The 27,530-nt window shown below is 59.2% G+C and overlaps 1 protein-coding gene across 2 annotated transcripts; it reads right to left on the bottom strand.

The window, feature by feature from the left end:
• Positions 1-702: 702 nt before the first annotated feature.
• CRACR2A (calcium release activated channel regulator 2A) lies at positions 703-27,111 on the bottom strand. 2 transcript variants are annotated; one of them, XM_029054351.2, is made up of 19 exons: positions 26,930-27,108; positions 25,082-25,126; positions 20,566-20,789; positions 19,789-19,900; positions 18,852-19,020; positions 18,390-18,536; positions 16,287-16,377; positions 14,848-14,943; positions 12,398-12,585; positions 10,162-10,233; positions 9,845-9,890; positions 8,628-8,734; positions 7,495-7,855; positions 6,677-6,809; positions 6,210-6,291; positions 5,220-5,334; positions 3,955-4,056; positions 3,541-3,617; positions 703-3,346 (listed from the first exon to the last, which is right to left on the bottom strand). In XM_029054351.2, exons 3-19 carry the CDS (start codon positions 20,758-20,760, stop codon positions 3,256-3,258), a joined length of 2,184 nt encoding a protein of 727 aa, XP_028910184.1. In that variant the 5' UTR covers positions 20,761-20,789; positions 25,082-25,126; positions 26,930-27,108; the 3' UTR covers positions 703-3,255. The 2 variants fall into 2 exon arrangements, with proteins under 2 accessions (XP_028910184.1, XP_028910185.1); XM_029054352.2 differs by lacking the exons at positions 703-3,346; positions 3,541-3,617; positions 3,955-4,056; ... (1 more) ...; positions 6,210-6,291; positions 6,677-6,809 and adding an exon at positions 6,829-7,454 and having other exon boundaries at positions 7,563-7,855; positions 26,930-27,111.
• Positions 27,112-27,530: the final 419 nt, after the last annotated feature.

Consider the following 27,530-nt stretch of genomic DNA (forward strand, 5'->3'; position numbering starts at 1 on the left):
TGGAGCTGTCTCTGGGGAGAGTCTCCGGAGGATATCTCTGGAGCTATCTCTGAAGATTATCTCTGGACCTGTCCCTGGAGAATGAGTCCGGAGAACGTCTCTGGAGGATTCCTCTGGACTCGTCTCAAGAGGGGCCTCCGGAGTTGTCCCTGGAGGGAGTCTCTGGAGGAGCGCCTAGAGTGTGTCGCTGGTGGGTCTCTCTCTGGAGGTGTTTCTGGAGGGTGTGTGGTGGGTGTTTTGGGACAGTGTCTGGTGGGTGTTTCTGGAGTGTCTGGTAGGCGTCTTTGGCGCTTTCTCTGGAGGATGAGGATAAACCGGACCCCGGCCGGAGGCGTTGGCTGGGGAGAACCTTCAGTGGATCTGGATCGGGGCGGCTCCATTTCCACCGGGGGGCCAGGATAACCCTGGATTCTGTCCAACGTTTCGCTTTCCATCGGTAACCTCATTTTACTCTCAAGCATCCCCGGTGTAGAAAGATGCAAACTCTACCTACTACCGCCACTTGACAAAAGAGGAAATGAGAAGACTGAGGCCCAGAGAGACAGAAAAGGAACTGGAGAACATGAGGGCAATTAGATGTTGGAGCAGCTTCCGGGCGAGGACTGGTGGAGAAGGGTCAGAGTTCTACAGTCTGGAGAGACCCAAGCTGAGAGGAGGTGGGAGTGGGCGGTATAGAGCTAGGAAGGGAGTGGACAGGGCGAAACGGAATTGCTCTTCCCCAAATCCCCCCTCACACCAAGGCGAGGAGCAGGACGGGAGCTGGAAGGGTTGGGGGCAGAGCAAACAGCAGGAAACACTTCTTCCACCAGCATGGGCTGAACATAGGGAATCCACCCCTATAAGGAGCTGTGCAGCCCGAGACACTGGCAGGTCCAGAGGGGTTTGGACAGATCTGTAGAGGAGCGACCAAGCTAGGTCCCTGGGGGAAGAGTCAGGGATGGAGAAGAGAGAACCAGGGGTGTTGGATGGTCCGTGCTGGGTCACTGAGGGGAGTGAGGGGTGGAGAGGGGAAAGGTGGGGTTTCGAGATGGGCCATGCTGGGGCCCTGGAAGAAAGTCAGGGAAGGAGAGAAGAGAGTCGGGGTTTTGGATGGACCATCTCTAAACATGATAGGGATGCCCAGGAGAGCGACTAGCACAGGATCCCTCCCGACATCCCGGTGACCCCGTTTGAGACAGAGTGTTGGGCCGAAGGGGAGGGGTCGGGTGACGCGATGGGGTTAGAGTGTTGGTTGGCGTGCTCATAACTCCCCGCCATCCACACTTACCGGAGCCAAGCTGAAGGCTGATGGAAGAAGTCCCCTGTCCTGCGGAAGGGCTGGGAGAAGCCATTAAAGCTTCTCAGATTTAGGGAAAACAGGGGTCAGCCAGGGTGATATCTCCGCATTTCTTCAACCCCACGGAGCCGCCCCGAGTCCTGTGGGAAGCAGCTCGGGAGCAGAGCCAACCAAGTGGAGGTTTCCACTGCAGCAGCAGGCAGCATTTAGGTGAGACATGGGGTAAGACTTCCTGGAACTTGGGGTGGGGAGAGGTCCCAATGGGCCTGCTGAGCCTTCGGGTCTCCCCCTGCTCTGCAGGCAGAAGTGGGAAGAGGAGAGAGAAGTTTTGGGGGGAGGAGGAGAGGAGGCTGCCAGGGGGTGACTGGGCAGGGAAGAGAGGGGTACAGTGGCTTCAGGAACTAAGTTATCTCTAGCCACTGCGAGGTGAGGAAAGCGACCAAAGGTACAGGAGGAAAGAGACCTTGGCGGCTTGCCCGTGTTGTCGTGTCTTCAAAATGCTGACTTGGGGTGAAGCCCGGCCAGGGAACTTTACTTACACTTCGGGGAATGCCCAAAGGCTATCACGAGTCAGGAGAGTCAAGACCTAGCTCTACCCTTCCGAATTCACGCGCGTGAGAAAAAAACAAGGCCCATGGAGGGATCGACACTGGCCTCTTGCCACACAGCACATCCGGAGAGGCCCAGGGCTGCGGATTTCCGTCTTGGGAGAAGCAGGGGGTAAGAGGGGTCGGGGCCCCTTTCCCCCTGCCAGAGCTGAAAGAGGGGCCATCGGAGACCCCTGGCCGAGTGATGGGGGTTCCCCGCCCTCCACCGGTTGCCCCAATGTCTCTCTGTCCCTCCCCTCTCCCACCACCCCAGATTTCCGAGCAAGAGCAGAGGTCACAGGCGCTGCAGGCCCCAAATAAATCCTTTAATCAGGAGGGCTCCACGCCGGCCCAGCCCCCGCCAACTCCCTCTCAGCTACCCACTAGCAGGCTGTCCTTCTTGCCCCCTCCTTCCCTTCTTCTGTCCCTCCTCTCCCTTCCCCTCGATCGCCCTCCCTTTCACTCGTTCTCTCCCCTCTCAATCACTCTCTCCCTTTCCATCGCTCTCGCTCTTAAATACAATCTAGGGGAAGGAAATAAAGTATTGTAGCTAAATCCCGGACTAGTGTTTGGCCTTTCAGGCTTGTCTAAAAGCACAGTGATTCTGTTCGCCTGGGTTTCCATCTATTCATTAATTACCGTAAATTGCTTTTCCGTCTAAAAGCTATTTTGGGAAACGGATGGAATATTGGCTTCGAAAAGAGAGAGCGGCTCAGAAAGCGGCTATTCCTCTCAACGTAGCGGCCTTGGCGACAGGCACGGAGACCCTCGGTCCAGGTGGCGAGCAGAACGAACTCTTCTCCGTCCCCCTCCCCCTGCAACCCTCCGCCAGCCCCACAAGACGATGGACCACCGCTCACGGACTCCACCCCCACGGCCCAGCCGCTGGACCCCCTCCCACGGACCCAGGGTAGGGAAGGGCAGCAGAAACTCAAAGGTCCTGCTCCCCTTCCGCCCCTCCCTCTGGTTTCCAAAGGTGGGTCACTCCTGGCCAGAAGCCGGGGGAGACCTCACGCCTCGTCTTCCGTCCTGAAGTTCTGTCAGGGTGGCCTGGGGCCCTGGCGGGGACCCTGAGCAAAGGAGGCGGCGGGCCCGGGCCCGCCAGGCGACAACAGTAAGTTCAACCTGTCCAGTTGCCCCGGGTAGGAGTCAGCGGGGAGGCCGCCGGACCACAGGGGCGAAAGGCACATGGTGATTTGAGTGGTGCACCCCGCCTCAGCCAAGACTCCAGGAATGACCGCTGGGGGATGGGGCGGGCCGGGGGGGGGAGAGGTCGACCACCCCACACCGATCCGTAAGTCAGCCCTGTCAGGCGGAGACGCCAGTGAGCCGAGGCAGGTCTCAGGGCGGGGGGCTCCGCCGGCTCAGAGCCCCCCGCGGGTCCCCTGGAGGCTACTGCCGGCCGCAGCACGAGCTGTTCCTCGGAGCCTGGTGGATCTGGACCGACTTGGCTGCCACCGTGTCCTCCTGTTCCTTCAAGACCCTTAAGGGAGAGGACAGCGCTGACCAAGCTGGAGGGGGGCGGGCGGCCCTCTGCCCCACCGCGCCCGTCGCCCCACATCCCGGGGGGCTGCAGCTCGACCGGCGGGAGCGAGGAGTTTGGGGGTGATGGGGGGCGGTCAGGGGGACGGGATCGCGGGCGGTGTGTTGGGGGGGGGGTCCCCTCGTTGTTCTCACCGCGCCAAGTGGAGGAGGGATTCCTTGGCGTTGTGGCCGGAGAAGGCGCTGCACTCGTAGAAGATCAGTCCGTTCTCCTGTGGTGGCGGTGAGGAAACGGGGTATTCCGTTGCTAGGCGACCACCCCGCCCCCCCCCCCCCCGCATTTCCCATTCCCTGATCCCTTTTTGGTCCTGGGCCCACGGGCCTGGGCTAATTTTCAAGGCTGCCGGTGGACGGGCCTCTCCCGGAAGGCCAAGGAGAGACCAAGTGGGTTGGAGGAGACCAGGCCTCGCCCCTTCCCAGACGGACTCTTGGAAGGCCGAGGGACGGCCCGGACCCTCATAGCCTCCCCCCCGTCCCCGGACACGCATACAGCGCTCCCGAACCGTCCCCCATCCCCCCGCCACCTCCCACCCCATCCCACCTCCTTACCTTGGCCAGCTGTTCGCCCAGACCCCGGGGGACCTCCCGCTCCTGGTCATTGTCCACTTTGTTGCCCAGCAACAGGACGGGCACGCTCTCTCCCACGGCCTCCTGCAGAATAGGCGGCAGTAGGTGCCCAGTACAGCGCTCTGCGTATACAATAGGCGCCCAGTACAGCGCTCCACCTGCCGCAATAGGGACTTAATGGAGGCTGTTGATGACGAAGACAAGCGGGAGGGAGATGGTGTCAGATGGGCCTAGATGGGCGGATTCGCAGTTTAGTGCACAATGGTCCATAAAATGGGGGTGGGGAGTGGAGAAAGAAAAAAATTCCTGCCCCCCCAGGAATGGTGTTGAGGACAAGAGGGAGAGAAGAATGGAAATGTTTGGTGGGAAAACCTTAACAAATTCAAGACATTTTCGTTATTTCCCAAACCCAGAAATAGGATGAGGGGCGGGGATGGAGGGAGCACTGTGGGACGATGGGGTGAGGGCCAGCTGGTCAGTTTCCCCCCTCCCCCCACGTCCCTTCTCGGGGAGCGACCGGAGCAGCTCTGTGGAAAGAAACGGAGCTCTGCGGCAGAAGCACAAAGCACCTATAATTACCGGCCTCCCTCATATCAAATTAGGTGTCAAATTTTAATACATCATCTGACACCTTCGATTGCCGGTTGCCAGGACAGAATGACGCGGCTTTACAAGAATCCAGAGAACGGGCGCCTCCGCCGGTCCCATAATTTCAAAGCTGGAAGAGGCACCGCGGCGTAGACGGCTGGAAATTGCCTGCCCCAGAATAAGACTCGGGGGGCGAGGGCTTCTCTCGAATGCTCCGGACACCGATAGGGACCGGCAGAAGATGCCCCCTCCCTCCCCTCAGGGTCACCCCGAGGCGCGGGGTGCAAGCGTGCTCTGCACATAGTAAGCGCTCAGTAAATACTATTGAATGAATGAATCCCGGCTTCTCAGAGCTTGCACCGGCCTGGAGGGTGAGCGGAAGCAAGACGCTCTCTGCTCCCGTTCTAGACCTCAAAGTAAGGTTACCAGGAGGGCCGCGCTCCACTCCGCTCTGCTACTCCGAGGGCTCGGACAAGGGCTCCGAGGGTCCCTTGGAGGCCGCATCCTTACCTTCTCCCCTCTGTGGCTTTTCCGGGACGCCCTGACCGTGGCTGCCCGCTCCGGTGTGTGTGGGTGGCGGGGGCTTCCCCGGAGTTGGGGGCGGGAAGTGAGCGGGCTCAGGGCGACAGTCGGTCTGTTTGGAGGGCGAGGACCCTCACCTCGACGCTGGTCAGCCACTGCCGAACGGACGTGAAAGTCTGCTTGGCCGTGACGTCGTACATCACGATGACACCATCCGCCTTGCGGAAAAATTGCTGGGTGATGCAGCGGTACCTGTGGGCAGCAAAATAGACCTCTCCGAGCACCTCCACACACTCAGCTTTCAGCCCACTAAGACAGCGTGGCCTAGTGGAGAGCACATGGGCCTTGGAGTCAGAAGGACGGGAGTTCCAATTCCAGCTCTGTCACATGGCTGCTCTGTGACCTTGGGCAAGTCGCTTAATTTCTCTGGGCCTCAGTTATCTAATCTGTAAAATGGGGATTAAAACTGTGAGCCTCATATGGGACAGGGACTGGATCCGACCTGATTACTTACTATCTATACTGAAGTTTAGAACAGTGCTTGACACATAGTAAGCGCTTAATCGATACCATTATTATTACCCTTAAATCCCCCCCCAAACGGGTAGCACACACAAACACCTGAAGCAGCATGGCTCAGTGGAAAGAGCATGGGCTTTGGAGTCAGGGCTCATGAGTTCGAATCCCAGCTCTGCCACTTGTCAGCTGTGTGACTGTGGGCAAGTCATTTAACTTCTCTGTGCCTCAGTTCCCTCATCTGTAAAATGGGGATTAAGACTGTGAGCCCCACGTGGGACAACCTGATTCCCCTGTGTCTACCCCAGCGCTTAGAACAGTGCTCGGCACATAGTAAGCGCTTAACAAATACCAACATTATTATTATTATTATTACCTCCCCGCCCCAGTAGTCGGTGCACATAGATTCCCCCCTCCCCGTCCCGTACCCTTCCCCTAGAGGGGCCGAGGAACCTAGGAACAGAACGTAGTAGCCTACAGAAAGCCCCCTGTTTCCCTAAGCACCGGGGTCCCTGCAGGAGGGGGAACCCCTCAACCCGCAGGTGGGCGGTAAAGGCTTCCCGGGGGGTGGGCGGTTTGGAAAAAAGAGAGAATGTGGCCGTCGTCCTCACCTCTCCTGGCCGGCCGTGTCCCAGAGCTGCAGGGCCACCTGGGCGTTATCCACACTGACCGTCTTCACCCGGTAATCTATCCCTGAAAGGCAAACAGGGCTGCCTCTGAGCCGGAGTCCAGGCGCCGTGATCCGGGGCATGGGGGCAGGACGCAGACACATCCGGCACCGAGCTGCTCAGCCGGCCGGGGTGGTCACCCACAGTAACTGGGGCGATGGGCCAGAACGACTGGGGTGACAGGGATGGCCGATCAGGGCGCCCAGGGTGATTGGCCAGGGTGATTGGGGTCACAGGAGTGGCCGGCCGGGGTGCCTGGGGTGACCTAGGTGAAAGTGGCGGCTGTTCGGGGGGCCGAGGGAGAAACCAGGGCTCAGAGAGGTTAAGGCACTCGGCCGAGGTCCTACAGCCGGCAGGGGCGGAGCCGGAACCAAATCCCGGAGCTCCCCGAGCCCCGTGGCCAGACTCACCCACGGTGGCCGCTGTCCCCGGAGAGAACCGGTCCTCGCAAAAGCGGCGTAGAAGGGAGGTTTTCCCCACGCTGGAGTTGCCCACGAACACGATCTTGAAGAGGCGGTCCGGGCAGGCGGGGGCACCCTCGTTCTGAAACGGGGATGCGCATTGGCTGGGGCTAAGCGGGTGGGCGAGCGGGTGGGCGAGCGGGTGGGCGCTTGCCGCTGAGATTTTCGGCCACTTTTTGGGGAAGCGTGATGAGTGTCTAGGACTGGTGGGGAGCCCCTCCGGGGAACGTGTCTACACTTGATCCCCTGCAGGAGACCCCACGGTTCCCACTGGCGGGACATGTGAGGCTAGGCTAGGGGTCTCGGGGGGAGACATAGGTGCTGGCTGGATCGGGAGGTGGTAGAGGGTGGAGACGGGTTCTGGGATTTGGGGGAGGAAGGCCTGGAATCTGGATACAGCTCTGATTCCAACTTGCTGTGGGGTTACCAAGACAGATTGTCCGGTGACCCAGCCCGGACCATCCAAAACCCCAACTCTCCCCTCTCCATCCCTGACTGTCCCCCACTGACCCAGCAGACACTCTCTCGTTCACGGATCTCCCAAACCCCCCGGACCTGCCGGTGTTTCGGGCTGCACCGCTCCCTGTGGGAACAGATTCCCCGCGCCCCCCCGCCCCACCGTTGGCCTGCTTTCTGTTCTTTGCTCGGGTGCTGCTGTGGTCCGGCTCCAGGGGCGCCCTCGCCCTTGGCAGGGGGAATTTGGGGGCACAGTGATGCTGGGCTGGCCCTGTAGGAGGAGAAACGCGAGGTTGGCGTCTGTCCCTTACATTTGCGCGTGTTTCTTTCCCCACTGGCCGGCCGCGGGGAGAGAGCGGAGTGGGTTCCGAGGACGGACCTCCGCCTGCCTTCTCTCCCTGCCCTCCAGTGACGCTGCTCTCCACCTCCTTCTCCTCCTCTGTCTCGGGCCACTGGTCCAGCGGCCTCCCGGGATGGCGGTCCAGAAGCTGCGGAAAGGGGTCTTCCTCGATGGAGATGATCCTCCCGAGAGCGCGGGGGCCGGGGCCGTGGGGCCCGAGGTCGCTGTCCTGGCCGGTGGCCCAGCTCCCGGAGCCCCGCCTCCTCCGGCCGGGGAAGCCGCCCTCCTCCGCCTCCTTCTCCTCCTCTTCTTCCTCCTCCTCGGTGGTCTGGCTGGGGCGGTAACACTGAGGTGAGCAGGGGGACCCGGGGCGGTGCTGACCAAACACCCCGAAACTGACCGGTCTCAGGAAGCGTGGGCCCGGTAGCCCCTCAGAGACCGAGCCACTGCCGGTTGTACTGCTCTTTCCCAAACGCTTAGTTCAGTGCCCTGCACACAGTAAAAGCTAATAAATACGATTGAATCAATGAATGAAAAAAAAAGGAATCCTTGGGACCAACCGCCAAGTATAAATCAGCATTAGCCCCGGGTCAGAGGGCGAGTGGAACCGCCCAGATCCTTGGGAGGGGGTAGGAGAAGGCTGCTGCCGGATGGGTCTCCCTCAGCCTGGCTCTCTCTGTCTCTCTCTTTCCCCCTCACTCCCCGAGGGTCCGAAATCGTGTCTCTGGGTCTCTCTCTCTGTCTCTATGGCCATCTCTATGTCTGAGGTACGCGTCCCTGTCTTCCACGTCTCTCTGTGGCTACCTGTGTCTGTCTCTCTGTCTCTGTCTCTCCTCATTTACTGGTTCTGCAAGTCCAGACCAGCGCTCTGTGTCTTCGGTCCGTCCATCTGTCCGTCCACTGTTACACCACGCCCCTGCTTCCCCCGGCCGCCTTCATTGCCCTGGGCCAGGGAGGGGGGCAAGGAGAGGGGGTATATACTTCTCAGGGACCGAAATAGGCGGCGGGAATCATGGGGGTTGACGACATGACACAGACCTCCCTCTCTTCAGGCCACGGGGCCCGCACCTTTCGCTTTCGGCCTGCGTCCCGGCCCACCCTCACCTTTCGAGGATCCCTTTGCCCGGGAAGTATTTGCCGACCACGGAGCCCGACCTTTGCTTCCAGCCTGCTTTGGGGGCGACGGCGGCAGCGGCGGCGGTTTGACCTTTCTGGGAATACAAAACGTGGCTTGATCTGGCCCGCCGCTCCCTGGGGGGGGGGGGGGGGGGGGGGGGGAGGGGGTGCCGACCGGCTTCCCGATTCGGCGGCAAGGAGAACGATTCCCGGACGGACCTTGGGGCCGCCCCCGCCCTCTCGGGCTCCCTCCGGAACCAGGGCTTTGGGGAGAGGCTCCAAGACAGGCCCTTTCACGGTCCGAGAAGACGGAGGCGGAAGGATGACAGACTGGGCCAGGCCGGCAGCGGGGCCCTGTAGCAGGGCGTGGGGCTGGAGATCCGGAGACCCGGGTTCTAATCCCGGCTCTGCTCCGATCTGCCGGGTGACCTGGAGCCAGTCACCCTTTCTGAACGCCCATTCATTCCCTCCTCTGAACAATGGGGATAAAAAGCGCTGAGTGCAGTGCTCTGCACACAGTAACCACTCAATAAATACGATTGAATGAATGGATGAATGAAACTCCCTGACCTCTCTCCCTTTTAGGCGGTGAGCCCTGTGTGGGGCAGTGACAGGCTCCGAGTTTGAGCTCATCATCCTGTATCTACTCCTGGCCTCGGCGCAGTGCTTGGCACACAGTGAGGGCTGACCGCATACTTTCCACCATCAGTTACTGTAGGATTCCCTGTCGCCGGTCTGGGATTGAGGGGGGAATCCAACCCAGGGCTGCCTTGAACAAACCCTTCCCTGTCTCCCAAAATGAAGACGGGAATTACACTCCTGACCATTCCCCGCCCTCACTCCACCCCAGGGTCCAGGGTTTAGGGGAGGAGGGTCCTGGGAGCTGTTGTGTCTCCCAACTCTGTTATACTATACTCTCCTAAAAGCCTAGTCCTAGTACAGTGTTCTGCATACAGTAAGCGCTCAGTAAATAGGATGGATTGATTGGGAGGGGGGTGCTGACAGCTGTTGAGGAAGAGGGCTAGAGGTGTAACATTTCAGTAGCTCTTAGTAAGGCACAGAAAACGAGGAGGCACAGAAAACGAGAAAACAAGAGGGAGACACCCCCCGCCCCGCCTCCTGACTCTGACCCCTGGCTCCGGTCCCGGTACCGGAGAAACGTGACGGGGTTCTGAGAAGCCTCTCGCGGCGGCGGTGGCGTTTACCTGCAGACACATGTCGCGTTCGTCCTTAAGGTGCTTGTTCCGTTCCCTGCGGGCAGATAACAGACAAGTGGGGCCGTTTTGCCTGCGGGGGGTGGGAGAGGCCCTGGGGTGGGGGCGCAGGGGCTCTGGGGGTGATCAGGAGCGGGATGCTGAAGGGGCAGGCGCGGGGTCTGCAAGGACGGGATGGGTCCAGGGTCAGGGAAGTCGCACGGGTGGTTGGGGAGGGGGTCAGGGGCAGGCAGACCTCGGGAACCCCACGGACCGGACATTCTGCCGCCCTCTGTCTCCCGGCCGGGGCCGCCGGCTGGTGCACTGACCTCAGGAAATCCAGCTGCTTGAGGAGCCCCGACTTCTCTCTCTGCAAGGTCTCGGTCACTCTGTACACCTCCCTGGGAAAGGTGGACAAGCAGAGCTCATGAGTCCGGCGGGCCGGCAGGAACTGGCCCGGAGGCGAGGCCGCGGTCGGGAGTGGACGCAGGCGGGGCAAAGGTGACCCAGATACCCCCGGCCCCATCGCCTGCACAGTCGGAACCCCAGGGCACCGGCCCCATCGCCCCACGGCCGGATCTCAGGGGTGTACACACACCGGGTTAACGATCAGGGAAAGCTTCCTGGAGGAGAGGACTTGAAAGCACCTTTTCAAAGGGCAGCTCTTAGCCGAAACAAAGGGAGAAGCTGTTCCGGGGCGGTAGTCTAAGCCCCAGAGGGGCCTGAACCCCTTCTCCTCCCTCAACCCTCTGCCAGCGTGAAATCATAAAGGTCGGTCCCTCAGGTTGAAGGGGGATCGATCCTCTCGGCAGAGCGAACAGAAACCCGGTTCTCTGTGGAGACCACGCCGCTCCCCGCGCACCCCGGCCCATGGAATAATTATAGCATTAATTTGGAACAAAAGCAAACTAATTCAAACTTTTAAGTTCACATCAGACAATCCTAATTAAGCAACCAAGACTCTTCGCGTCCTGCAGTGCTGGAAACGACGAACACTTTATTCCCAATTATATTAAAATTTGGGCTGGAGGGAAAACAATGTACTTCACATTATCCAAATTAGCTCTCCTAACCTCCCCGCTGCCTTCTCCCGCCTGGTTAGCGCAGCGTACGTCAGGATTGGGTTCATTACCCTCCCAGCTCCCCCGAAAATTACCCCCCCCCCCATCTTTATCTTCTCATCTGCCCCTTTCAGAAACCTGGCCACTCCTCCTCGCGCCACCGCCCCCGTCCCCCCGCAGCTGAGGGCAGTGGGGCAGATCCGTGACACCTGACTCTGGGGTGGGAGGTGAAGGCTAAGGCCTCCCTTGTCTCGTCCCAGCGTTTCCTTCACCCTCTACTGCTCAGGGCCTTCAGTCCCGGGCTGAACGCATGCGGTTCTGATGGGCCGGATTTAACGACTCTGGTTACCGCAGTCATTAATTCATTATGACATTTTAAATTAAGATATTTATTAAAGGCTTCCGGGGTGCCCAGCACTGTACTCGACGCTGAGGTCGGTAGAGGCTGATCAGGTCGGATTCAGTCTCCTTCCCCGACGCGACTCCCTTTGTACAGATGGGCAAAGTGAAGCCCAGAGAGGTTAACTGCTTTGTCTGAGATCACCCAGCTCACCAAAGGCTGTACCGAGACCAGATCCTCTACCCCTTCCCTATCTGGGCCTCAGCAGCGCGGCCGTCGGACTCAGAGACTTCTCTTTTCGGGCAGGAACAGGCCGGCCGAAAACGGGGTTCCGTGCTCAGACCTTCGCGGGGAGAGGGTCACCAGAGAGTGAATAGGGTCTCCGCACTTGGTCCCGTCCTCCACTTGGGGAATTGGGCTCGGGGGATCTTCAGAGGCTCCGAGCCGCCTTCCCCTCTATCCTCAATCACTCCCACCACTCAATCTCCCTCCCTCCGGTCGAGCAGCGAGACCTCACGTCGCCACCCCCCACTCCAGCCCCACCTATTCCCCAAAACTACATTTGGGGGTTTGCCCTTCTCTCCCCACCTCATATACACAATCACTGAACCTCTGGCCCACTCCAAGTCTAATCCGAACCCTCTCCTCCATAGATTCATTCAATGGTATTTGAGCGCTTATTATGTGCAGAGCACTGTACTAAGCGTTTGGAATGTACAATTCGGGAACAGATCCCAGGAGACGGTGGCAGGGAAGGGGAAGATGGGGAGGACGAAGTGGGGGGGGGACAAAAACGAAAAGAAATAGAATTTCGGGGAAGGCGGAGCAGCGCCACCTGCTGGCTGCCCGCGGGAGGGCAGGCTGGCACCTCTCGCCGGATCCCAAACCGCGCAGTCCAAGCGGTCAACGATTCGGCCCCTGGTCAGAGCCTCTACCGCAGCCCCCACGTTTTCCTCGCTCTCATCCCCCCACACTGGGATCCCAGGAGAGTCGGACTGTGCCCCGGGAGGAACGGGGGGGGGGTCTGAGGAGCCAGAAGGTTCCCCTTGAAGTGGACTCAATTGGTCAACTGGTCAAGTGGTCAGTAGAGGAGGGTAGATGGAAAGTCCGCAACTGTCCAAGACCCCCCCCGTCTCCCCAGGGCCCCCCGAGCTGAAGACTCACAGCTCCTTCTCCTGGTGCAGTTTGCAGGCCTCGTTCTGCAGGCTTTGCAGCTGCTGCTGGGCACAGTGCAGCTCGGCCGAGATCCGGTCCAGCTCCTTGGCCAGCTCCTGGTTCGTGCGCCTCAGCTGGCTGTTTTCTGCCGTCGTTTCGTGCTTGTCATTGTTCAGGGCCGTGCACTGGCCCTCCAGCTGCGGGGGGAGGGGGACGGATGGACGGACGGATAGACAGGTCAGCACAGTCGGACCGGCAGCCCACGGCAGAGGGACAGACAGACGGACGGGTCAGACCGGAGATCAGGGTGGGGAGGGGCCGGGTGCGATGCAGCCCCCTCTTCTCTCTGGCAGGCCCCTACTTTGCCAATTCCCCCTTTCCACCCCGGACGTTGTTGCCAGGTCCAGACCCATCTGCCGGAAGAGCCGGAAAGCCCTTCCCGAGCAGGATCCTGATCTCTTCTGACTGCAGAAAGCAGCCTAGCCCCCTCCCCTAGCCTTAGGTGGAAATAGGGGACAGGTGGGTGCCAGCCGCTTCGACTTCCACAAACACCTGGGTGCTCCCTGACCCAACCCTCAGCTTTCTCTTCTACCGGGATAATGAGATCACGGTATCTGCTCAGCTCTTACTGCGTGCCGAGCACTGATCCGTGCACTGTGCTGAGCAGTAAAGTGGATGCTGAATAATCTGACTGGACTCAGTCCCTATGGAATCGTGACTAGAAATTCTACTGAACTGTGCTCTCCCAATGCGTAGTTCAGTGCTCTGCACACAGGAAGCGCTCAATAAATGTCATCGATTGATTCTCCATTGTGCTCTCAGTCTGAGTGGAAGAGGGAGAGAGCAGGGATCTCATAAATGAGGAAACGGACGCCCAGAGAGGTTAAATAACTTTCCTGAGGTCACCCAGCAGGCCAGGAGCAGAGCTAGGACCCGAACTTCGGTACCCAGTGGGCACCTCGAACGCCCCGGAGACCTCTCCCTCAACGTCCCACCCACTGGCAGCTTCCCCTAGTCTCCAGGCGGATGGAAGGGGCGGGCCAGTAAATGATTTTGCTCCTCTTCTCTCTGGGGAGACGGCTCACCGCATTATCTCCGGCCCCAGGAAGAATGAGACCGAGGCAAAAAACTTCTCGTCAATTTGGCCTAATTAGCGCGGCCGACCGGGGGATGGGGGAGGGAGAGAGGAGAGAGAGAAATTGGAGGAAAAAACCAGCGGAGGAATTTCGTGCGCCCTCGGGTGGCTGCCAGACAACAGGAGAGAGAGTGGGCGTGAGATCAGCCAAATTTATCACCGAGGGACAAATCTCACCCCGGCTAAAACGGGCTTGGAGTACAGTGGAAGGTACTGGGGGGCAGGAGACGTGGATCTTGCTTCCACTGAACACTACACAGTGCTCATCACAGTGCTCTGCGGTCAGGAGGTACTCAATCAGTAGCACTGATTTACTGGAGAAAGGGAGCCTGGGGAGCTTAGTACAATGTCCAGTGGTCAGACTTGGGGATTGGGGTAACAGTTCCTGATGGCTTTCAGTGGGGGGGGGGGGGCAGCTGGCTCAGCAGAGACGTTATGGAACTGGGAGTCAGAGGACCTGGGTTCTAATCACAATAATCACAACTCTGCCACTTTCCTGCCGTGCTGGGGAAGTCACTTCAATTTTCTGTGCCTCGGTTCCCTCATCTGTCAAATTAGACTGGGATTCCCATGTGGGACAGGGACTGTGTCCGACCTGATTATCTTTGCTTTTGGATCACAGTACGTGCTTAAGAAATTCCACAATCATTAAATCCCATGACTTAATGGGCCTGCCGTAAGACCTCGGACAAGTCACTGAATGACACCGGGCCTCAATTTTCTCCTCTGTATAATGGGGAGAAGAGCTCTGCTCTCCCTCCTGCTCAGACTGTGAGCCCCAAGCAGGACAGGGAATGTCCATATCTTCCCCCACACTTAGCCCAGAGCAGGAGCTTAATAAGCAGCAGTTATTAGTGGAGGTTTGAAGAAGAACAAGTCAGCTTTAGGCCCATGACAGGGCACAGGGATCCCAGCGGTCCCGGAGGAATTGGGGCTTACTCCAGGGAGATGGCATGCAGGATATGGGCAGGGCCACACCCAGAATGTAAAGACAGCCGGGGCCCTGCCTGTAAGGAATAGTGGGCAAGCTCTTTGAGGAAGGAACTGGGACATTTGCTTCTACAATACTCTCCCAAGCTCTTAGAACAGTGCTCTGTACCGAGTGAGCACCCAGTCTAGGGCTCTAAACACAGCAAGTGCCCAGCCCAGAGCTCTGTACACATCAGATGCCTAGCCCAGAGCTCTGCACGCAGCAATGCCAGTCCAGTGCTCAAAGAGGATAATCACAGTGATCACGGATGGGTAGGAAGTGGTGGTGTTGGGGAAGCAGGAGGTGGGCCCAGACTTGCCGGACAGGCGGTGGGGGACGGGGGGTCCAACATACCCTTTTCTGTTTCTGAAACAGTTGCTCCAGCTCCAGCTCCTTTGCTGCCAACTGCTGCTCCAGCTCCTGGCTGCGGGTCTGGAACAGCTCAGTGTCCTGCCAGTGGGGAGACATATCAGGTCGGGGTTCCCCAACCCCGCCCCCTCCCTCCTGGCCTCCTTCCCAGGAAACATCATCCTCAGGGTCCCCCTCAGGTCCCACCCCACTCCGCCTTCTACTAACACCTTCTTGGATCTGCAGTTCTACCTAAGGACTGCGTGACCCTGGCCCGATGCCTAGCTCTCCCCTGCCCCCATTGCTTGCTGGGGGACCTTTAAGAGGCCTTTGTGGCTCAGTGGAAAGAGCCCGGGCTTTGGAGTCAGAGGTCATGGGTTCGAATCCCGGCTCGGCCACTTGTCAGCTGTGTGACTTGGGGCAAGTCACTTCACTTCTCGGTGCCTCAATTCCCTCATCTGTAAAATGGGGATGAAGACTGGGAGCCCCACGTGGGACAACCTGATTCCCCTGTGTCTACCCCAGCGCTTAGAACAGTGCTCGGCACATAGTAAGCGCTTAACAAATACCAACGTTATTACATTATTGACCTCGAGCCAGTGGCTGCACCTCTCTGGGCCTCAGCCTTTCCATCTGTAAAATGGGGGCCATTTTCTGAGAATCAAAGTAAAGAGTAGGGAAAAAGGGTGGGTCTCTCTCACATACACACAGAAACACACTTAAATGTAATTTTATAATAATAATGTTGGTATTTGTTAAGCGCTTACTATGCGCAGAGCACTGTTCTAAGCGCTGGGGTAGATACAGGGTCATCAGGTTGTCCCACGTGAGGCTCACAGTTAATCCCCATTTTACAGATGAGGGAACTGAGGCACAGAGAAGTGAAGTGACTTGCCCACAGTCACACAGCTGACAAGTGGCAGAGCCGGGATTCGAACTCATGACCTCTGACTCCCATGCCTGTGCTCTTTCCACTGAGCCTCTCCCTCTCTTCATTATGGGAAGGAACGTGTCCATTATAATATTATATTATACTTTCCCAAGGGCTTAGTACAGTGCTCTGCACACAATAAGCACTTAATAAACACGAAAGATACACACACAGCTCCATAGCCTAATTCACATTCACTATCCTGGATCAGTGCCCGGGGCCATTGTCCAGTCATTGCTTGGGGTCACAGCCCCAGGCCACTGTCCTGTCCAACTGTAGCCTGGGGAGGGGGGATGGCTCCTTTCTGGGGTTGGATAGCCAGGCCCCTTGAAGGAGGGGTTGGGGCTATGGGCGGGACTGAGTCCCGTGCCCAGAATGGGTGATGTCTGGATTGGGTCGGAGGTGAGGGGAGATGCTTAGAACAGTGCTCTGCACATAGTAAGCGCTTAACAAATACCAACATTATTAGATGCCAGTGGGGCCTCCGGCCTGGACCTGACACATGGGCACGTACTTTCAAGAGAAACTGCTCCTTCTCATTTTTAATCTGCTGCTCCATCTCCTCGTAGAGGTGTTGGATCTCCTCATCATAGGCCGCAATTTTCCTGAAGGGCACAAGGGGAGTCAATCAATCAATCATATTTATTGAGTGCTTACTGTGTGCGGGGCACTGTACTAAGCACTTGGAAAAGTACAACACAACCATATAACAGGCACATTCCCTGCCCACAGTGAGCTTGCAGTTTAGAATGGGAAACAGACATTAATATAAATACATATATTAAAGATACGTACACAGGTGCCGTGGAGCTGGGGGAGGGGGTGTGAATAAAGGGAGCAAGTCAGGGCGGCTGCAGAAGGGAGTAGGAAAAGAGGAAATGAGGGCTTAGTCAGGGAAGGCCTCCTGGAGGAGATAAGTCTTCAATAAGGCTTTGAAGTGGGGAGAGTAATCATCTGTCAGATATGAGGTTGGAGGGCAATCCAGGTCAGAGGTGAGAAGTCGGTGGCCAGACAGGCAAGACCGAGACACAGTGAATAGGTTGACATTAGAGGAGCCAAGTGCGTGGCCTGGATTGGAAGTAGGAGAACAGTGAGGTGAGGTAGGAGGGGACAAGGTAAATGAGTGGAATCAAGGAACGAGAGGGAGGAGACAGAAGGGGCAGAGAGACAGGGGGACTGGGTCATCACCACCACCGATCAAGGCTGACTAAGGACTCTGCCTCCTCCAGCTACCCTCGGCTCCCCACTGCCCTCAATCCCAAATTAGCTCTCTTTGCTCCTTCCAACCCTCCCTCCCTCTCTCCTCTCCCACCTCCGACCCTTCTTTCTCCTGTTCCCTGGCTTGGACCCCTTTCCCCATCCACTCCCCTCACCAGATTTTCTGGACCACAGCTTTCCTCATCTTCAAGGCCTCCCTAAATCCCACCTCTTCTAGGAAGCCCTCCTGGATTGAGTCATAGCAACCGAAGGTCTGTCCCTCTAACGATTGTACTTATTCCAATTCTTTTGTATGGATGGAGATTGGATTGCTCCTTTGCGGATTCTATTTCCCTCCGGCATACTCTCGTGTGATAGATCAATTGTCTCCCTCCCATCCCCAACTAATTACAAATAATTTGTGCCTATCTTTCCACTCGAGTACAAATTCCTTGAGGACAAGCAACAGGTATTCTCCTTCTGTAGTTCTCCTCCCAGCACTCACTATGGTGCCTAGCATTCAGTAATACCCTCAATTAATTGGTTGAGCCCTTGGGTTTGCATCCCAGCTCCAATAGTGACCTGCAGTATGACCTTGGACAAGTCACTTAACCTCTCTGGGCCTCGGTTTCTGCCTTTGTAAAATGGGAAAGAAATCCTTGGTCTCCTGCCTTAGGCTGTGAGCTCCATGTGGGCAGGGCTGGGTGTCTGACCTGATTATCCCTATGTAAACTCGTTGTGGGCAAGGATCACGTTTCCCAAATCTGTTGAGTACGGTGCTCTGCACAAGGTAAGCACTCAAAAATACCATCGATTGACCACAGCGTTCGGCCCAGTGCCTGACACACGGAGTAAGAGCTGAATAAGGCCCATAATTATCACCTTGGCATACCACAGTGGTAGGCACCAGAACAGTGCCGAGGACGGTGCTGGACAGTCACTTTAACCACCGAAATCAGCCTCACGAACCCACCAGTGGCATCGTGACCCACGGGGCTGTGTGCCCGACTTAGGCGGCCTCTCGACAACAGCAGCCTTCGCTGATGCGGTGCCTGTCCCGCTCTAAGGCGCAACCCCTGCAGAGGGTGGCAGCTATGTGCTCCCTTGCAGAGTTAAGGTAGAACGGTTTTGGAAACTTGCCAGCCTCTCAGAGGCAGCGTCCCGGGCACGGCCGGCCTAGGACACGGCCCGGGGAGGGCCCGGGGAATGTGGCAGCCGGGTTTGCTGGGGGCGTGCCGCCAAACCAACCCATCCCTGCCCCTCCAGGGACGGGCCCGGTCGACGGCGCCGGGGACCGGACGGGGCAGTGTCACTCTGGTCAACCGCAGACCGGGACGGGCTGTTACCGGGCACGGGGAGAGTCCCGCCAGGCCCCTCCGGCAGAGGGGTGTGTTTGTGGGGGCGGAGGTTCTGCACCCACTTTTTCAGGGCGCTTTCCATTTCGTCCTTCTCCTCGTGGGCCTCCTGCAGCTGGCTGACCACGCGGGACAGGAACTCCTCGAAATTGGCCAGTAGGTGCGGCTCGTCCTTTTTCAGCTGCAGCCACAGGGGCTTCACGTCGTTCTCACTGTGAGACATGGGAGAGCGAGGCCTGGGTGCCAGTCTCGGAGCTGTTCCCATCCCAAATTCCTTTTTCCCTCCGTCCACCGCTTCCCGAGGAAAGCCAGGCCCTTCCTGGTGGGGAGCGCGCCCCCACACCCTGCCCTGCAGCGGGAGGCACATTGGTCCACCGACTCTGCTTTCCAAGTGGTCTGGGGTCTCTGTGTCCTAAGGGCTCAGTGGGCTAGCTAATCCAGACTCTCCCCACCTCCCTACTCCTCCTCCTCATCCTCCTCCCCCAACGAGAGGGGCGGGGCTGGGGTCTGCCCAAGAAGACTCTTACTCCTCTAAAACCTTCCGGGCTCCGAGTCTGTCCATCAGCAAGCGGAATTGGCCTTCCTCGTCTTCCTCCTCCCCCTTGCGGCCTTCCTCTTCCCCCACGGACTGGTACACCTTCTCACCAAAGAGCGGCGAGGCCTGCTCCTCCTCAACCTGGCTGTAGAAGAAGTGGCCTGGGGACCCACGGGCCCCGGGGATGGTCAGGGGAGGACCCTCGCCCCTGTCCCCACGAGCACCCTCGTCGTTGTGGCCTGCGATGTAGATCTGGGGGGAGACCGGAGGGCATTGGAAGTCTAATGGAGAAGGTAGAGATGGGGGCCGGCCCAAGGGAAGGATCAGCCTGGAGGGCAGACGAGTAGCCGCCAGGGGAAAAGATGCCGCAAGAATAAGGGTAAAAAGCAGAGCGAAGGCTGATCCAAACAAAAGCAATCTCTAAAGAAGAGAGCAAACAGATACATCTATAGGGACAGAGGGAATGAGGGGAGTGGTGGGAACAAGAAGGTGAGGGGGCGGTGGTAATCCAGGAGGTGACTGTCTAAGAGACTTTGGGGGAGAAGAAGGGAGAAAAGAGGAAGAAAGAATAGAAGGGGTTGGGTGGGGGGAAACAGGAGAGGGGAGAGTTGCAGGGGAAGGAATGGGGAGGAAAGGAGAAAGAGGAGGGGAGAGTTGAAGAGAAGGAAAGGGGGAGGAGTAGGGAAAGAGAAAAGAGGAGAAAGAAATGCAAGGGGAAGAAAGGGGGAGGAAGACGAGGGAGAAGGGGGGATGGAGAGGAGGAGCGAGTAGTCGGAATGGGCGGGGGGAGCCCGCATCACATCATCCCCATCCTCACACCCCATTCCTGGGGTCTCGCGGCTTGTCGGCGTGAGACCGGCCCCTCGCCGAGCTTGAAGGAGGGGACCGCGGGGTGCGGGAGAGCGGGGGGGGGGGGTGTCTAAACCTACTGAATCCGGAGGTGAACTCGGCTGGCGTCAGGAGGCCGTTGCCGTCGGTGTCCAGGGCGTCGAAGACGTCCTCCAGGTCCCGCAGGCTGAGCGGCAGCTCGCTGTGCAACCGCTGCAACGGGAAAGGCGACCGGCCTGGGTCCCGGGGCCCCGGGCCCCGCCTGACGGACCCACCGCCATCCCGGGAGGGCAGGAAAAGCCTCTTGCTCCCGCCCGGGTCTTCCCGGGGCAGGGGAGGAAGGGGAGGTGCCCCGCCGCGGGCCCCGAGCGCTACCGACCCGTCCGGACGATTGGCTGCAGTGAGTGGGATGGAGGCTAGACGGTTGAGAGTTCTGAGATAAGGCCGGAGGCCCCCTCGAGGGGTGGGAAAACCCTTTCCTGGGGCGTTGGGAGCTGTCCCCAGAGGCAGGGGGATGGACTCGGTGACCCCGGTCACATTCGGAGTCGTAGAGGGCAGGTGCGGCGCGGGGCAAGGACCCCGACCCGCCCTCGACTTCCAGCCATGGCTCCCGGACGGGACTCCCAAGGCCCAGGTGGAAGGTTGCCCGGGGGAGGAGGGGGGGGGGGGGCTTGTGTGAGTGTGTGTGTGAAGCCGGGGGGTGGGGGGAGCAGGGAGTGACCATTCATTCAATAATAATAGCAATAATAATGTTGGTGTATGTTAAGCAATAGTATTTATTGAGCGCTTACTATGTGCAGAGCACTGTACTGAGCGCTTACCAGGCCTCTGCTTGGGAAGGGGGCGCGGGAGGCGGCCGGTGGCCCCGCCTCTGTTACCTGCATGTCTCTGCGGGCGATGAAGCCCTTGCCTTCGGGGTCGCAGGTCTGGAAGAACTCCTGAGCCTTTGTCAGCATAGCCCGCTGGGCCGGGTCCTGCGTTCCGGTCCGGTTCCACGGTGGGGTCGCCGGGGGACCCCTCGTCCGGCTGGGCCCCCGGGGCCGTGGGCCAGAGTCCCCTTCCGGGGCTTCCATTCCCTGAGCCGTCCCAGTCCCGCGAAAATCTGCGAGGGAGAGCGGGAGGTGGCGGGGAGGAGAGCGGGAGAGGCGGGAAAGGGAGCGAGCCGGAGGGGGAGAGAATGAGCGCGGGGCCCTCTCCACCCCGCGACGCTGCCCCACATCTCTTAGCAACCGTCTCCTTAATTAGCCGCCGGAGCTGGGAGAAGAAAAGGGATGCTTTTGAAACTCCCGGCCCCGGTCACCGATTCGCCCGGAGAGGGAGAGCTGGGGAGGGCGAGATCTAGAGGGAAAGTCACGGAGGGCGTCCAGAAAACAGTCATCCCGGAGGCAGGGGTGCGAAGCGGCTCTCCACGGCCCTCGGAGGTAGCGCGTCCTTGACCCAAGAGCAGAACATGCAGCCGAATCCTGCCGGCCTCCCTCCCCGGTCACCACCAAGTGAGGTCCTGAGGGACAATCCTCCCACCGACCCGTCCGGCCTGGGACCCGTCTCTGGCGGCGGCACCGGGACGCGGGGAGAGGAGCCCCTCGCAAGGTTAGGGTTAAGTTCCCCAACACTCCTCTCTCCCTGGGACCCGTCGGGGAAACTGTGACCAGATCCCTCAGAGATCTATGTACACATCCCAGGAGATGAGGGTACCGACAAATTCTCGGTCAGTGTATGAGTGGGCACCCAGAACAGCGCTCTGCACAGAGTGGGCGCCCAACACAGCGTTCTGCACACAGCTGGTACCCCAGCGCGGGGCTCTGAACTCAGTTGGCGCCCCCAGCACAGCGCTCTGCATACAGGGGGCACCCAGCACATAACTCTGACCCCAGCGGGCGCCCAGCACAGCGCTCTGCATTCGGGGGGAGCACCCAGCACATAACTCTGCCCCCAACTGTAGGTGCTGTGCTGATGGGAGTGAGTGGGACGCCAGGTTCCAACAGACACTCACAGGGAAAGTTTCCAACTGCTCCGTCCGGGAGTTACCCCAGCCAGACCGAACTGGGAATCGTTACCCCCATTCCGGGCACTTTGGGGGGTTCTCCCTGGGGTCGTGCTGTGCCGTCGGCCGGCATGGAAACTCGGCCGGAGCCAATTGACACGGGTCGAGACAGCCCTGAGCCCCTGAGGCCTCACGGGGAGAAGGCGGCGCGGGGATGAGGAGGGGGGCTGGGACTGGAGCCCTCCTTGCCAGAGGACAGGGAGAGGGGCTCCCTTCGTTCCCGGGAATGGGCCGTTCTGATCGGGTGAAACAGCCGACCTGCCTCCAGTCCGGGAGGTGGAGAGGACTGTACTAGATATCTATTCGATGCAGACCGCGATAGTGGTGGCCTACTGTGTGCTGAACTGGGAGTCCGCTGTGCGCGAACACTGAGCTAGGAGCCTGTTGCGTGCAGAGCGCTGGACTGTGCTCTTGAGAGCTTTCAAAAGCAGCAAAATTCTGGGCCGGGCCCTCGACAAGAGATGGGTTGGGGGCGGTGACAAGGGAGGGACTAAGGGCGTGGGCCCGCAATTCTTCACACACAAGTGGGAAAACAAACCAATCAATACCAGATCAGCTGATTCCTCTACGAGTGCTGAGGTGGCTGATGCTGATGGGAGGCCAGGACCAGAGACACCCCCCGCCCCGGTGCCCCCAGATTTTCCCACCGGCCTAGTTTCTCCTAGCAACCCATACGATCTCCGGTGCCCCCAGCTTCTCCCAGAAGCCCCCAGTTTCTCCTAAAACGCCTCTTGTGCCCCCGGCTTCTCCCAGTCCCCCCAGCATTTCAGCGCTCCCAGTATCCAGAGCCTTCCAGCACCCCAGCTTTTCCAGTTTCTCCCAGCGCCCCAGTGCTTCCTGGCGTTCCCAGTGACCCCAGTGCCTCTCACCAACTCCTGAGGCCCTTCGGGTTTTTCCAGCGTCCCCAGAGCCTCCAAGCACCTCCAGGAAGGGGGTCTCTCCCCGAACTAGTGGCCCCCACAGTCCGGAAAATCCCTAGATCGCAGCCACGAGCCCTTGGCCCCCGCTCTCCTCCCGCCGGCGTCTTTCCGCGCCCGGGGCTTCTCTCCTGGAGTTTTCTCCTGCCACCGCACTTTCTTTGCGGAGACGGACACGGGCTGGGGGCGGGCGGGACAGACCCGAACCCAGGTGACCTAGTGAGGGACGGACGCCAAGGCGGGAGGCCCGTCCGTTTCTCCCGCAGTCTGACCGCTCCCTCCTCCCGACGCCCTCCGTATTGGGCTCGGGAGACTTCCCTCCTCCCGCTCTTTGAAAGGACGCCCCCTCCCCTCCTTGGAGGGGGAGGGAGGGGGACACGACCCTGTCCGGCTGGGAAAGGCCCGGGGGGCGGGAGTCACCATGGGTTCCACACTCTCTGTAATTGGACAAACCCCTGGAAATACCCCTAGACCCCTCTTCTCCCCCGACGCACCCCAAGCTGGGCCGGGGTCAAACCTGGAGCCCCCTCCGACCCCTGTTAAGAGCCTCGTTTGGCAAAGACTGGCCCCCGCGAGAGACCTTTGCTGTGGTCACTAAAAGCTTCCTGTAGGTGCGGTGGTCAGGGCCGGGCCCGGCCGCTCCCTACTCTCCGCGGGCAGCAGGGCAGCCTGTGGTTTCAGGCTGCAGGTAAAAGCCTCCAGGGGCCGTGGCTGAGGGTCAGCTGAGAGCCGAGGGTCAGCTGAGAGCCAACGGTCGGTGTGCCCCGTCGTGCCGCTGACCCCCTCCGGCCCCTTCCCGCCTGGATCTCCGGCCACAGCCCCCTCCCCCTTGCCACACACACACCTCACCGCTGCTGGCCACAGTGTCCTCCGGCCTTTCCGGCCCGCCCAGCCCCACCCCTCCCCACCACGGACCATCCAACACCCTGCTTCTCTTCATCATTGCCTCTCCCCCAGTGACCCAGCATGGACCATCCAACACTCCTGACTCTCCCCTCCCCAACCCTGACTCTCTCCAAGCGACCAGCCGAGACCACACAACAACCTTGACTCTCCTCTCCATCCTCGACTCTCCCCAGGTAATCTAGCAGAGAATATTCAACATCCCACATATCCAATCCATTACTAAATCCTGTCGGTTCGACCTTCACAACGTGGCTAAAATCCACTCTCCTCTCCATCCAAACTGCTACCGCATTAGCCCGAGCACTATCACTATCCTATCACGCCTGGATTACTGCATCTGATCTCCTTGCTGACCTCCCTGCCTCCTGTCTCTCCCCACTCCAGGCCATACTTCTCTCTGCTGCCCTGATCGTTTCTCTAGAAAAATGATCAGGCATGTTTTCCCACTCCTCGAGAACCTCCAGTGGTTGCCCATCCACTTCCTCAAACAGAAACCCCTTACCAACCACTTTAAAGCAATCGATCAACTTGCCTCCTCCTACCTCACCTCACTTCTCTCTTACTACAACCCAGCCAGCAAACTTTGCCTCCTCTCATGCTAACCTTCTCACTGTACCTCGATCTCGTCTATCTCACCGCTGACCTCTTGCCCACGTCCCACCTCTGATCTGCAACACCCTCCCTCTTCATATCCGATAGACAATGACTCTCCACAACTTCAAAGCCTTATTGAAGGCTCATCTCCTCCAAGAGGCCTTCCCTGACAAAACCATTTCTCCCACTCCCTTCTGTGTCACCCTGATTTGCTCATTTTATCCAATTCCCCTTCCCAGCCCCACAGGACTTAGTTAAACTTATGTGTAATTTTATTTATTTATATTAATGTCTATCTCCCCCTCGACACTGCAAACCTCACTGTGGGCAGGGAATGTGTCTGCTATATTGTTATATTGCACTCTTCCAGGTAAGTGCTCGATAAATATGACTGACTGATCCCTGACTCTGCTTCAGTGACCCAGCACAGACCATCTACCGCTTCTGACTCTCCTCCAGCCACCCAGCACAGACCACCCATCTGGCACAGGGTGAGGAAAGAAACAGTGTGGTCTAGTGGATAGAGCACAGGCCCGTGAGTCAAAAGGACCTGGGTTCTAATCCCAGTTCTGCCATATGTCCTGTGTGTGACCTTGGGCAAGTGACAACTTCTCTGTGCCTCAATTACCTCATCTGTAAAATGAGGATTAAGACTGTGAGCCCCATGTGGGACATAGACTGTGTCCAACCTGATGACCCTGCAGCTAACCCAGGATTCTGAACAACGCCTGACTTAACAAATAGCTTTTTTTTTAAAAAAAAAGATGAAAATGGCCGTAGCCAGGGACCCGTTTAAGGGTGGTCGGGGTGGAGACCGTAGGAGATTGCCCAGCCGTGAGCCGTTAGCCGGGAAACTCTTTCTGTTTTCAGAGGCTTCCACACTCCCCCGCACACCCCGCAGGAGCTGGTGAAGAGAAGGCCCTTAGCACTTACCATTCAGAGCTGGGGCAGGACCAGGGACAGACAACTTGCTTGCCCCTAAAGGAGACAAACCCACAGAAGCATCCATTAGGAAAAAAATCCAACGAGGCTGCAGACTAATTGTTAATAGAAGAGGAAGAGACCTCTTCCCATTCTTCCTTCCTACCCTCCTCCCCCAACACCAGATTGAGGGAAAGAGGAGGGAGGAGGGGTGGAAAGAGGATCTGTGATATTTATTGAGCACTTACTAGGCTTGAGAGAGTATAATAGAGTTGGTGCAACGGCCTGGGTTCCCCTTAAGCACTTGATATTCACAACAGCCCCACAGAACTAATGTCCATATCCTTATAGTCTACAATTTCCCCTGTCTATAACTGATCTTAATGCCTGTCTCCCGCTATAGACTGTAAACTCCCTGGGGGATGGGATGGTGTCTACCTACTGTATCGTATTCTCCCAAGTGCTCAGTCCAGTGCTCTGAACACAGTAAGTGCTCAATTAAAACCACTGATCAACTGACCGACTGAGGAGCGGAGAAGGACGGAGTAATGGGGAAGGAAGAAGGGGTGGGGGTTTGGGGAAAGGCGGGGGGAGGGGAGAAGGGAGGAAGGAAGGGAAAGTGTGAGTGCAGAAGTGATGCTCTGGGAGTGAGGGATGTGACCGAGGGAGGAGAAAATCAATCCAGGAAGGCTTCTTTTTTTTTTCTCAGTGGTATTCGGTAAGCGAGTACTATGTTTCAGGCACTGTGCTAAGCGTTGGGGTAGATGCGAGCTAATCCGGTCGGACATAGTCCATGTCCCATATGGGGCTCACAGTCTTAACCCCCATTTTACAGAAGAGGTAACTGAGGCACAGGGAAGTGAGGTGACTTGCCCGAAGTCACACAGCAGACACGTAGTTGAGCCGGGATTAGAACGCAGGTCCACTGACTTCCAGGCCTGTACTTTTCCCACTAGGCCACGCCGCTTCTCGTCGCTTCCTGGAGGAGATGTACTTTTAGTAGGTCAGTAGGACTTTGAAGATGGGGTCTGTGAGATATGAAGGAGGAGGGAATGACAGGCAGGGAGAAGGGCATGATCATGGGGTCGATAGTGAATAGGATGAGGTGGGAGAAGGAGGAGGAGGAGGGGAAGGGAGGAAGGTTAGGGGAGAACGGACGGGGAGGAGGTGGAGGGGACGGGGAGAAGGGGGACGGAGGGAAGGCAGAAATGGCAGGGGAGAGCGGACAGGGGAGGAGGAGCAGGTGAGGGCGCCATGGTAGGAAGGGCGTTGTGGTCACCCTGTCCGGTCTCCCGCTCTGAGCGGACGGGCCGTGGCCTGGACGGGCTGTGAGGGGTCAGGACAGTCCTCCGCGGCCACAAGAGGGGACGACAACGGCCCCCCTCCAGCCGGCGGGTCCCCCACCCTCACCCCCGGGCCGGAGGGTCGCCTCCCACCCTCCTGCCCCTCCCCCGCTCCGAGCCCCCTGCATTAACTCGGCTCTCTGGGCGACCCCGGCGTCCACAACTCGGCCCAGCCCCGGACGGAAAGCGCGCCGTGGGGGACCAGGGCTCAGAGAGGGCGCTGGGCTGGTCCCAGGTCACCCAGCAAGTCGGGGCGAAGCGGGGACCGACGCCGAGGGGTGCGGACTCGGGTCCTACTCCCTCCTCGGCTCCACGGGCTGGTCAGCGGCGGAGAGGAGGAGGAGAAGGAGGAGGAGGAGAAGGGCCTGAGGGGTGGACAAACGGACAGGAGGGATTCCCCTCTCCTGGCCACACTCAACGGCTCCCCGAGGCAGGAAACAGGCCCCCGGACTCTCGCGGGGCCCAGCGGAAGCTCTGAGCCGTCACCTCCCGCCGCCGCTCCGCCTGTTGGCTTTACCTGCCGGCGACCCCCGAAACCGTGCCCCACTTCTTCCTCTCCACGCGTGGGGGTCGGGCCCTGTTCGGCTCCGCTCTCCCTCCCCCGCGGCTGCTGGAGAGACTCCTTCGTGTCAGCCCGCGGCCACCGGCGCCCTGCACAAGGCCGCGGCGGCGGGGGGCCGGGACTCCCTGCCGGGGGTCCCGGAGGCGGGGGTCGAGGCTCCCGCGACCCCAGGGAAAGCGCCCTGCGGGCCCGGACAGGTGCGGGACCGGCGGGGCCGGGAGGTTGGGCCGGGGCGGAGCCAGGGCCGCTCCCAAACCCGTCCGTTCCCCCAGGCCTCAACCCCCTTCCTCCCGCCCCTCTTCTTCCTTTCCCCGCCCTGCGGGCCGCGGCCGCCGCCACGTCCCTGCCCCGGGGGTGGGGGGTGGGGGGACGACTGCACACCAGCACCCCCGAGCCGATCTGCACAGCGGTTTTCCTGTGGGGGGGCTACGTGTGCAGCGCGTGTCCAGTGATGCACTCCGTGTGCAGGGTGTGACCCGGGGTGCGCTGTGCAGGCGCTGCGGATGCAGTCTACGTCCAAGGGGGCACCGGGTGTGCACTGCCTGTGCAGTTGTGC

This window comes from Ornithorhynchus anatinus, chromosome X4 (assembly GCF_004115215.2).
Source record: "Ornithorhynchus anatinus isolate Pmale09 chromosome X4, mOrnAna1.pri.v4, whole genome shotgun sequence".
Classification (NCBI taxonomy): domain Eukaryota; kingdom Metazoa; phylum Chordata; class Mammalia; order Monotremata; family Ornithorhynchidae; genus Ornithorhynchus; species Ornithorhynchus anatinus.

What these genes read in the sequence shown, in the direction of transcription:
- CRACR2A (XM_029054351.2), bottom strand. Translation starts at nt 20,760, where the DNA reads ATGGAAGCCCCGGAAGGGGACTCTGGCCCACGGCCCCGGGGGCCCAGC. An exon ending in GGAAAGAAACACGCGCAAAT is followed by an intron (nt 6,810 to 7,494) that starts GTAAGGGACAGA and finishes TCCCCGTTTCAG; the next exon opens with AACGAGGGTGCCCCCGCCTG. An exon ending in TGGGCGAACAGCTGGCCAAG is followed by an intron (nt 3,618 to 3,954) that starts GTAAGGAGGTGG and finishes CCGCCACCACAG; the next exon opens with GAGAACGGACTGATCTTCTA.